Below are 12,372 nucleotides of genomic sequence, written 5' to 3'. Positions count from 1 at the left end.
AATGCCTCATGGAAAATGGCTCAAAGAAGAATGCCTGTGTCAGCCAGGACTCGGATTTTGTAGGTAAAATGCAGCATCGGCACAAATTGCGAACTAGCTCTACATAATCAAATGAAAGATATCCTCTAAACCCCAAAATGAGACAAGATGTATAACACAAAAACAAGATAGACAGCGATATATTCATCTCCAAGTGGTAGGGCATCATTCCCCCTTGACTCTATTCAACACGTTCACTTCAAGCAACTCTTTTTCGAGCGAGGAATCAAATCGGCCATCCACATCCAAGTGAGATATTTCAATCATCGACTGAATTTGTTTGTCACCTTCACTTTTATCTTGATCTTGTCTTGTGCGCCATAATCTCATAGCATAAAGAAATAGAGCCAACCCCATCATAAGCCCCATGATTACAGAAACGGAAACTGGCGTCCCGCGTCCCTGGGCTTCCCATTCTTCGATACCAGAAACGATTGTCGCCCAGGAAAGTAGGATAAGTGAACATCCGAAGATGATATGCAACCAGTTTTTTAATGCTAGCACAAAAAAGCAGAGGATTTATAGTTTAGTATCGAATAAGTTCTAAATCATAGAAGACTTCTATTTTCATCAGAGAAAATCTCTTACCTCTCTTAGTTTCTGACTTTTTTGAAAAGGCGTGAATGATGTATCCTTCCAAAACTTGGAATAGCATTCCGATCACCACAAAAAAACCCATCTTCTTTTGGTGGCTATCAAAATGAGAGCCAGATCCTACAGCACAAGCTGCACAAATTATGCCAATCAGGGTTAATAGGACTGTGAAGATTTGTAAGATCCAATGAATCTTCACCCATTCTAATGAGCTGGCTCTCATAAATCGTGCAGATAAGACTGCCGCTGGAGCGCAGAATATCCACGCTACCGAAAGCACCGTTGCTAAAAAAAATCGTTTGAATCAATGGAACTTTTTCTTCCCTGCAAGAATGATAAGAAATCTCGAGATGTTCACCGTGTACTGTGATGAGCCCGTCATGTCGGTAAGAGTGAGTAAGATCTCGCAGAGAGTAAGTCTCGGATCTAATGGTACCATTTGGAAGTAAAGTTTCATCAAGGTTTAAGTTGACAAGCCCGTATCCCAGATCGTGATAAAGTATCCTTCCATTCGATTCCATTCCTGGCGGGCGCAAAGAGGAAACAGCCCAAACAAACTCTTGTGCAGGTTTTCTTCTCAACGTATCTGACGGTCCCAGACTGAGAGGACGGATGAAATTGAAAGAAACAGTGCTCTTTTTCACAGATTTTGATTGATGTATCTTCAGCAGAGGTTCCTCCTCTGAAATACGTAGTGACTTGGGAAGTATGTGCCCGGTTGTGCTGCGATAAGAGATCACCCAACCTTTTTCTTCGTCTGGTTCACCTACTGGCCAAATTATCTAATTCCCAGTGGGAAGGATAGCATCAGGATTATTTTTGAAGCTTCAAACTGAGTGATATTCTTACCATCATCCGCGAGTTGCTCATTCTCGTACCATGTCCTATGGCGATCCATCCGAGTTTAGATTGAGGAATTATAAGGACGAAATCGATTTTTGCGTGCGTGGTATTGGTCAGGACGCTTGCAGTGAAGGTGCTGGTCTGAAAGCTGGCGCCCGTCACAGCATCTTGCCCGACCAACCCTAAACCCCCTATCATTCAAATGTTGTTTATCATTGGAGATTGAATGGTCTGTATTCATTTGGAATCCAAGGAAGTATCCAACATGGCAACATTACCTGAGTATTCCATTCCCATGGCAAAAGTAAAGTATAAAAAACTTAGTTGAACCCAATTTATTACTCGCATGATCAATTCCATCAGGAGACTGCAGGAAGCTAGTGAATTTGGGCAAGAGAGTAGATAGGATGTTTGAAGTGGGTTGAAGATTTCACCTGGGATTTTTCAAGTTGACGAGAACCTTAGATGAAGGGAAAAGATGATTGAGAAGCAATCTGTTGAGGCATGCAGAATCAAATCAAGTATATATAGACCAGGTATGGAATCTCTTAAAAGTTTTCACCCATTTATCATAAAAAAGCGATCAGGAGACATAATGTATTGAAATAAGCCCGAATGCCAACTTACACCCGGCATCTAAAACAGAACTTCACCACTTCCTGTGTTGTTTTGATCCGTGAGGTTATATTCAATCATGCGGTCGGAGACTGACCGAGGCATTGAAATGATCGGCGAGAACATTCCAAAAGACGGGGATGCAATTGCTGCAATCTTGTCAAGCCAAATTGTCAAATGTGCACAACGATTGGTTTCAAGTGATTTCGCGGCAAGTGGCCCAAATCTGTAAAGTAAAACAAAGATGGAGCACCCCACCTCTCTGTTCCTATTTGTTGAAAATGCGTCTGACAGAATAGCCGAGAAAATTCCCGCGTACAGGGAAGATGATAGTCCTACAAACTTCAGATCGAGTCATCTTCAACCTTCAACGAGAGTCTATTTGCGCCGATTGATCTCACACGCGAGCGGCATTCCAGGCGTTGAGGTAACCCGCGGAGGGTGATTGTGGATTGGCCAAGCATTGCAGGACATTGGACCCAATATGGTAGCGCCTTTGTCCCTTGTACAGTACTGGACTCGTGGACTCGACCTGCGATCCTTGATAGGTGTTTCGATCAAAACGCCGAGTCTCTATATTCTGCGGAATCGATTGCCCAGGGTCTCTTTATATGTCTACCATTTATTCCAAACTTTGATAATCGACATCTTGGAGTTGGCCCCAGATCTAATCTGGTGATGATATGAGATCGAATAACCATATCAGGGCTGAATCCATCTTGTTTACAAAAGCAGGTCTCATAAAACCATGCCTTGTTCTTCCCTGAAGACGATTCCGTCGCGCGACAAGAAAATGACCAAGTCAAATCTTTCTGGCCATTAGCTTTGATATTGGGCGTTAGGCTATAGTCAGCCTTGGAAGAAGACTCGAGGTATGAGTGGGAGTTCCGAGCCATGTGATTTGCCAAGGCATACGAGCCTGCACAGCAGTGATCACAGAAAGCTACAAGGACCGTTCTAATTAGAGCCAGAGGCGATGTCATATTGATATAAGTAGCGTCGCCTCCTCGTATGCCAGTTATTTTAGTCATAATCGAGAATATCTCCTTGGCGAATCTTCAACGCTGATAACGGACTGTGAGAGGGTAGCACAGACATGTCTTCGAAGACATACGCGATGCGATCATTATAATTTTCAGCACTAATGATACTTGATCGCTGTGGAGCATCATATGCGACGGGGAAAACGACGTCAAAGGACATGGTAGGATCTGAGTGAGACTGGTGTCTAGCCGTGAGAGTGTTGCCGAAACGGTTGACAGTGAAATTGGACGCTGCATCCTGCTGCATCCGATTCCCGACCCAGCTGGTAGGCGCGGTGCTTTTACCGCGCCGGGAAGCCTCCAGAATAGGCGCGCTTGGGGGCGGGTCTCTTGCTACGACCTCATCATTCATGATGTGAGAGGTGAGGGTCCTATAGAGAAATCAAGCTTGAGGATTGAAGATAAATCTATCTTTGTGAAAAACGATGAAAAGACTGACAGTACCCTATTTGTGCGGAAAGAGGACTTAAAGTTACAGGCAGCTTTTAACTGACCATCATTTTGTTGCCTGACTCATGATGTGATTCCAATTATAATCAATGTTAACATATTTTTTCATTGTGCTCTGATGCAGGCGCATTTTTTCCACATGAGCAAGAGACTAAGAGCATCCATCCACAGCCACATTCCATAAACTGTGATGTAGGGAAATTTGGGTATTTTGATCCACAGCCAGTACCCCCAAACATATACTTGGCTAAGGGAACTCTCTACATGCAAGCCAAAACCGCCCAAGATGTTCTTCTTCCACTTGCACCCTAAATCCTTCTGTACCTTAATTCTCTCATAAACTCCAACTTTTACAACCACACTTTCTGCAAACCATCTCAATCAATGAGCAACTAACCCATAACACACCTCCCCCATTATGCTACAAGTTTACATAATTCAATTTTAATACCTCAAAGCCTTCCCTAAATGATCTGTGCAACCCTCCTTACAACACAGATTTACAGCATGGTGGTGCACCTGTATGCTCCAAGATGATAGGATACATTGTACTCAGTTATGATCTCTGAAACATTTACCTTTTGAAATACCCTTATTTATTTCTTGCCAGATTTTATAATCCATGGACCTACTAATCATGATATATCATGCTAATAACTCAGGTTGGGACATTCAGGTGCTGTGCAGGGCTTTTATTGGACTAATTTTGACTAATGCCCTGTCTGATGGGTCATTTTGGCTATGTAGTAAATTCTCAGTTCTCATACAGTCAAACCTTTGCAGGACAGTCTTCAAAAATGTGGTATCCTCAATATAAAGTTGGATGTTGGTCCACCAAGTTGATCTCAGCAGAGATTTTAACTCTGGATTGTGGTAAAATCTACCATCTGGTACAAAAGGTGTCCACCAAGTACACCACATTGCAGAGGTTTCACTGCATGGTTGCTGCTGTCAAAGGCTTATTTTCCAGATGGATATTACAATTGCCCAAATCCAATGTTCTCACTCAAAACTCAACATTTTGGTCATTTGAGAGCAAATTTGAGATCCTCAGTCTTATGTCTGTGCATATATAGCTTTTCCAAACATTGGCCTGCAGTTCTCCATGTATTTTCCAGGTGTTGTTTTTGAGTGGAAATTTGAAATTTGATAATGAAAAAACAACAAAAAATAAAGAAAAACAAAGTTGTGATCAGATCCTTTAGAAAATCTATAGAAGGAAAGCAACCAGGTTGAGCATTGGGGAGATGGTCTTAGGAGCTTGAAATGTTCAACTTTGAGAAGGCACATTGAATTTGAAGGTTTGAGCTGAAATTCATAAGCGTTTGATAGTAGCAACTATACATAGATAAGAGCATAATGTGGAGAAAAGCAACTAGAACCATCTTGCAAAGCTTGCCTAGCAGCTTTTCAAAAGAGCCTATCCAATTTTTCAGCATTTAGAACAAGGCACAAGGACATTCAAGTATGTGGACTATCTACTCATATATGTAGCTTCTTTGCTGGAAAGAATACACTTTCCATTGTGAGTTGTGCTCATGTAGTATAGTAATCACTTAGGCGGTACCAACCCTTGGCCAGCAACACAGCACTCTGCCTTGGGCATATTTGCCTCTGTGTTGTGCTGCAACACACAAATAGCAGCTGGAAATGACCTTACAGAGAGCACCACAACGATAAACAGGAGGGCTGATTGATGTGGCACACCCTGTTTCACAATTCAACATCCACAACAGTACAAAGAAGAGACTTATAACACAACAAGTGTTGCTGTTTACCAAAAAGAACATGGAACCCAAAGATCTTGTGATACAGTGCAATGCTGTCAAAGAGATATAATTACAGCTATAAACATGTATATACTCATAAGAAGATCAGACCTAACCAAGAATCCTATATCTCTCAAATTCATGACACACAATTCTGGCTCTCTAGGGAATCTACAGCTGATTGTATCACTGCCAACATAGATGCCTCAGATTTTTCAATCCGAGGCATTATTGGATATAAACCAATCTTGTCCAAGGTGTTGATCTGAGGTATCCTTTGGCGCAAAAAGATACCTCAGATCAGAACCTTGGAAAGATTCTGTCCAAGGTTTTCAATCCAATGACACCTTGGATTCTTCAATCCAAGGCATCTATGTTGGCTGTGTATGATCAGTATCCTTTTGAGCCAGGTGAGCATTCATTACATTTACCTCATCATCATTATCCTTTTCTATTTTTCTTATGTTATGATTGTCATCTATGTGATAGTTGAGTTTTGTTAAATCATAGTTTATGCTAATACCATTCTAATCTATGTCACATTCTATCTATAACTGTATGAGCAATGTTCATATATATACTGTTAGTTGATTTTTAGTTTTGATTGGGTTCTCTCTTCTTTACCTTTCCATTCTATTCTAACATTTCCTTTTGGTGAGATTCCATCTGATCATCTTGTTTGTACCCATTAGAGGGAATCAACTACTGATTGTATTCTTTGTGTCCTTTTGAGCAAGAAATCAATTTGATATCATTTGGTTCTAGAATCAGTTCCCTCATCCTGTATCCCAAGCCCATACATTCCCTACATTAGTGAGGACTTATCAACAGCCCTGTACATACGGTGTAGGATTTAAAGCTCAACAAGAGATTTACAACACCTAAGAAGGGATAATCTAGTATTATATAACTATTAGAAGCTGCCTAAGACTGCCTTCTTCAAAAAAGTCAGCACAAGGCCACTTGATGACCACTTTGCAATAACAAAGAAATTGATAAAGAACCAAAGAAATGATCTCAATACACTATACCAGATTGAAAATTGACCACCGAGTTCAGAAAAGTAAGACACCACACAAAATTATATAGAAGCTGTAAGGGGTCAGAAAAATCTTGAAAAATAATGGTTGAATACTACAGTGCATTCCAATTATCTTGCATATTTTTTCAAACTTTCACAACCACAGTCCATATGATGCCAGAACCCCCAGTTTGGTCCAAAACCGGCAGCAATTTAAACCATGACCTCACAAAATCAATAAAATTGTCAACTTTGCTCCAACACATGTAATGCTTTGACATTATGGAAACCTTGTTTTGGCTCTACATTCTGCACACAATTATCAGTAGTATGTCTCCAAGACCGAATAAGGTACAAAAATAGTTGTACACAGCAGTAAGCCTAAAATAGCCTAGAAACTATTACTCCAATGCCTTTAGCACTTGAATTAACATTATAGACACAGGTTTTGGCAACACTGGACCAATTACGCTAGAAAAGTGTTAGAGTAGCTGGTAGCCTAACTTTTTCACACATCTAACAGAACACTTTCCGTTGATCTATGCTACAAGATCCTGGATTTTGTGATAAGTTGGATCACTACGTTTGTAGCGTTAGCTGGATCTGTACATCTACACTAACAGACATCAAGATTTGAGGTTAGCAGCTGTGAGCTTTGGTTGACATACCCTTGCAATGATTTGAGGACTTCACCCCCTGAAGGTGAATATCCCCAATCACATCAGTTGTAACCAACTGAGAGGATAGATGTTGAGATGTGATAATCATCTGTATACCCCTTCAACCCCAACACATTCACCCCCAACACACAGGTTCAATTTTTTGTTCAAGCTGGTGTGGAAACTTAAAGACCCCCGTTGGTGATACTTTCTTTTTTCCTTCTCCAAAAATTTCCATCATTGCTTTGCCATGGTGGCAACCCCTTCTCAGAGGAGCTCTCAAAGCAAAGCTTCTGGTCCACCACATATATCTAATTGTATCATGTTGAAGACTTACTCTTGTTCTTTCAAACAGAACAAGCAAAACAAGTATCCAGTTCTTGCATCACTTGCTGGCAACTATCTTGCTTGCTGCAGAGATTGGCTCCCGCTCTTTTCAGCAGCAGCTGATGTTTGTGCAAGCAATTGAGGATCACTTCAAACATGGGATATTGAAAGGCTTGTAGGAAGCCAAATGTGGCTATGTGGAGGTGTCAGATTGAGTGGAAGTCAATAGGCTGAATCACAAGCCCTTGCTGACATGGCCTATGGGAAAGTGGATTGACAAGCTTAGTGTTTTGGACGTTTTTTTAGCTGTTAGCACGTTTTTGTAGCACATTAAAACTACATTATTGCAATTTGATTTTTTGTGTTAGCTTGTCCAAGGTACGCTACGTCCAGTGTGTTAGCTCGCGGCTGCCAGAAAAACGTTTTTGTGTTAATGACGGGCGGTACCCAAAGGCACGACGGTACCGCCTATTTCCACGATACAAGCGGGATCGGACTGTGGGCAAATTACGGGAAGTATCCTTATAGTGAGATACATCCCGGACGCTAGATTGACCCCCTTCAGGTCAAGTGAGAATTTCATCAACTGTGAAAATTCTCGTCAAGCGTCAACTCCCCAGTTCCATTATCCCACGCTCGTAACTGGAAATCTTTTCTCTAGCTCTCCTCTCATTTCTCGCTACGCAAGCCTTTGGCTTGAAGGTATATTTTTTGAAAAACAAACACCTCTTTGGATTGTTTATCAACAACGAAGAATTTCATTTAGTCAATAAATTCGCGGAAGAAGAACTTTTACTTTTCCTTTTTCTATTGTCATTTCCTATAGATAATATTAGGGATGTCTACCAACAAAAACACCAATACGCAAAACTTTAACGAATTCTTGAGGAGAACTAGCAACAGGTTGAGAGGAGGTTCTGTTCCTCCACCTGATTCTGAAGTTGTCGTTCCTACTCCTGTTGTCCAAAACCTTCGAGGATCAGTAGAAAGTCTGCGTGGTCGTGGTCGTGGTCGTGGTCGTGGTCGTGGAACTCCTGCTGCTTCTACTAGGAATGCTACCCAGAAATCAGCCACTCCGGTTGTTACTTTAACTGTACCCGGTGAAGAAAACCGCACCTCTGTTGACCAACATAGGAACGAAGATCAGAATGTAGACGCTACCGAAGCAACTATAACCGACGTAACGCCTAGAGCTTCAACTACCTCAGTAATTCATTTGTCTGGTCTTTTATCGAGAGATAATATAAATAACGTGACAAATTGTAAGCCACAAATACTTGTCAATGACCACCTCAGGTGATGCCGCAAAAAAAAGCGAAGTTTAACTGAGACAACCCACCTATGGTGATGCCACTTCAAAAGTGAAGCCTCAGACGTATGAGTTGTTGTAGAGATTAGTCAGCTAAAAATTCTTGTGCTTCTTTCTTTCATTTAAAGCAAATTCTCCCACTCGCAGAAATGTAGCGTCTGGTGTTGGTGAAAGCCCCCCTCCTGGATTCCACTCTTGGTTACATGCAAAAGGACTCACCGTGATCAGTAACCCAGGTTCGACTACGCCAGCAATTCATGGATTATCTACTGCTCTTGCTAATAAGACTCCTGCAAATCGATCGTCTGACGCTGGTCCTAATACATCTAAAGACAAACATGTTCAAAAGAAAGTCACCAACCAAGTTGATTTGACCAAAGATGACGATGAGCCCACCAAAACCGAAAAGAAGAAGGTGGAAGTGAGCGATACTGGAATCGAGGCTGACGGATTGGTAGCTTTGTTACCTTACTTTGATTCAAAAATGAAGGTTTTTGAAGGATATATCCCCCTGTCTATACTTAATACGCGATGGTTGAAACTTGCTTTAGTTCGCCAGTCTCAGAAGATCGTAAAGAAGAAAGACAGTGAAGACGATCGTTACAACGGCTTACCTATGCCAGATGAATGGAAGATGGAATTTGGAGAATGGATATCAGATTTCGATTTGTTCCTCTCCTATATTCGTTATTATGGACATGGAGAACTGGCGAACCGTTTCGTGACTCATCGAGAGAATGTGTTGGCTATTAAAAGAGAGAAAGTTTCATGGATTATGGCGTTTAGATATGATCAAGCTATTAGATGTAGTGTGATGACCTTTAAAAACGCAGATGGAAAATTAGCCAACCCAGCAGTTAGAGATGAGACTAAAGAACGTGAAGCTAGGAACGAAACCGAACGGTTAGGGGATTTTCAACCTAGGTTTCAAGACATCAATCCATACGCTGAAGGTCAAGCAAAATCGAATGTTAATCCAATCACCGGGGATTATAACCCCTTCGGGACACAAAAATCGTACACGGGCGCAAATGCTAATTTAAATCAGGCAACTCACTACAGTAAGCCCAATGCTCGGTCTTGGCAACATTTTAATCAACAATCCTCCTTCGAAGGCTCAGGAAGTGCTACTTACGGACAGAATTATCACAATTGGGAGGATCATAGAGGAGATGGTCGCCAAGTGAGAGGTCGAGGTCGTGCCGGTGGTTATACCGGAAGCGGTGGAAGTCGTGAATTTGATCGAAATGGTGGTGGTAGAGATAATGATCGATACCCTAATAGAAGAGGTGAAGGTAGCGGGTCCTGGCGCCAAGATGAAAGACGCGATGAGCGCAATAGAGATGTGACTGGTCCTAAATACGGGGGAGGCGGAAAGGCAAAGTAAGCCATACACAGAGATGTTGTTGTTGTCTCAGATAATTTCTTTCCTATTGAACGTACTTCATCACCTTCCACCCAAACTTGATGGGCATACCAAATGTGGTCGGATTTGTGCTTTATTTCTTGATTGATCCCGTCACGAGTTTGAGGTGCCATATTGGCCAATCATAGACGAATTTGTGACTGTTGTTGACCGCTTGTGTTGTTTCTCCCTTTTTGACATATGATATCCGTCATTTGATATTCCGTCTCGATGAAATAAACGTCATGTGACAAGTGTGTTGATTGATTCTGACCTACTTTTTTGCGACTTTCGTACCTTGCCAATGGTGATTAGTTATGACTGGCGAGAAGCTGTGGCGTCACCGGAAAACGGACCTCAATTAAGAGTTACACCTGAGATAAGTTTAGTGAGGTTACTACCGTATAAAAATTCAGGAAGAAGTTACGATAGCCGTTGGCCCCGAGAGTATGCTGTCTGCAATTTGAATCTATCTCGGTGGAGGTCCCTAGTCTCACGTTTTAATATAGGAGGTGACGCGAGAGAGGTAATCAAAGTTTGCGTGGAAGGCTTCCACCAGGGTATTCCGGATCACACGATGGGGAATCGTAAGTGGTTTACTCCTGGTAATCACGATTCAGCAAAATTAGCATCGGAGAAAATCAAGAATACACTAGAAAAGGAAAAGAGAGCAAACCGAATTTTTGGACCCTTCACTCATGAAGAGGTGTTTGCGAAGATTGGCTTTTTCAGATCCAGCCCGATGGGCAGTGTTATTAACGGTGACGGGTCTTTCAGAATTATAATTATTTATCCTTCCCACATGACGTAGAAGACACTCCATCAGTAAACAGTTTTGTCGATAAGAGAGACTACGCCACTACTTGGGACGACTTCAAGGTGGTCGCGGCTTTCTTTAGAGATAATAAAGGGAATTATCTGCTTGCCTTATTTGACTGGGAAAAAGCCTATCGGCAAATTCCTATTCACCCATCCCAGTGGCGATTCCTGTTTTTGATGGATTTATCAAATCGTTTGTGGTTGGATTCAAGAATACAATTTGGTGGGGTAGCTGGATGCGGTGTTTTCGGAAGACCAGCGGATCTGTGGAAACAGATTGTAGTGTTAGCGTTTAATCTTACTACAGCCTTTTGGTGGGTGGACGATAACTTACTAGTCAAAGAAGTTAGTAACCCTACGTCGATACTAGATATTGTAAAGTTTAGCTGGGAAATGGGTGTATCCTCCAACGCAGAGAAAGTTCACGAATTTGGAGAAGAACAACGGTATATAGGATTCATTTGGAACTCAAAGGAGCGTACAGTACGATTACCTGATGATAAGTTCATTGCTAGAGTGGAAGAGATTGAAGAATTTTTGTTACCTGGGGAGTCCTTCAACCTAAAGCGGGTACAGAAGTTTGTGGGGAGATTAGTTCATACAACCCATATAGTACCTCATCTAAAGTGTTATATGTCGAGTCTGTACCGTTGGGAAAATCAATGGCACGTACCAGAGGCGAGGAGGAAGATCCCAGACGACGTCAAGGAAGATCTGGAAGAATGGCGCTTAGCGATGAAATCCTTCCAACCGAGACGTATAATACCCGATCAGGTACCAATTGACGTAGAGTGGGTGGGTGATGCATCACTCACAGGAATAGGAGTTCTGGTTGGGTCGAAATGGGCGCAGTTTAATCTCAAAGAAGGTTGGAATATCGGTGTAGCCTCTAGAGGTATACGAAATATTTCGTGGGCAGAGACAGTGGCCATTCGTTTGGGATTAGTTATGCTAAGTACCTTTAGCGAGGTAGGTGGAAAGTCCTTTATTGTACTCACAGATAATACCACTTTGCAAGCAGCGGTGGATAATCGGAAGTCGGGGGATGTCGAAGTCAACGAAGAATGGAAAAAGATCCAAAAATTGTTGGAGAGGTTGCATTGTGATATTGTGGCCAAACGGGTAAAATCTGGCGATAATTTGGCCGATCTTTTGTCGAGAGGTAAAGACAAACGTTCAAACGATGATATTATTGTAATTGACATGCCAGAAGACTTACAATCTGTCGTCCAACAAGTACTTTGAAATTAATGTTGTTGAAACATGATGTGAACCATTGATTACCCCTTGCCTTGTGAGATAACGTTTCAGATGTGAGTACCGGCGACCCGATCGGACATTGAAGTTTGAGAACGATTGATTGGAGAACCCCTTACCAAACCAGTTCTCCAAGGCAGTCTTCAGATTACCTTCATCAGAAACTATTATCGTCTGTCTCGTAAGAAATCCCCCCTATCTTAACCCAATAGCAAACAGTTA

General features: G+C 41.9%; 2 protein-coding genes across 2 annotated transcripts; one reads left to right on the top strand and one right to left on the bottom strand.

Annotated features, from left to right (window-relative positions):
- Positions 1–204: 204 nt before the first annotated feature.
- MELLADRAFT_106709 (uncharacterized protein) lies at positions 205–3,486 on the bottom strand (the record flags this gene model as incomplete). The annotated part of the gene is made up of 9 exons (XM_007410183.1): positions 205–536; positions 628–918; positions 992–1,415; positions 1,483–1,658; positions 1,819–1,853; positions 2,189–2,317; positions 2,493–2,664; positions 2,711–3,010; positions 3,168–3,486. 9 exons carry the CDS (start codon positions 3,484–3,486, stop codon positions 205–207), a joined length of 2,178 nt encoding a protein of 725 aa, XP_007410245.1.
- A 4,712-nt stretch (positions 3,487–8,198) lies between these two features.
- On the top strand, positions 8,199–10,056 carry MELLADRAFT_86597 (uncharacterized protein; the record flags this gene model as incomplete). The annotated part of the gene is made up of 3 exons (XM_007410264.1): positions 8,199–8,622; positions 8,743–8,757; positions 8,798–10,056. The coding sequence occupies 3 exons, from the start codon at positions 8,199–8,201 to the stop codon at positions 10,054–10,056; spliced, it is 1,698 nt and encodes a 565-aa protein (XP_007410326.1).
- Positions 10,057–12,372: the final 2,316 nt, after the last annotated feature.

Source organism: Melampsora larici-populina, assembly GCF_000204055.1.
Source record: "Melampsora larici-populina 98AG31 unplaced genomic scaffold MELLAscaffold_19, whole genome shotgun sequence".
NCBI lineage: Eukaryota > Fungi > Basidiomycota > Pucciniomycetes > Pucciniales > Melampsoraceae > Melampsora > Melampsora laricis-populina.
This window is presented reverse-complemented; position numbering and strand designations above follow the sequence as displayed.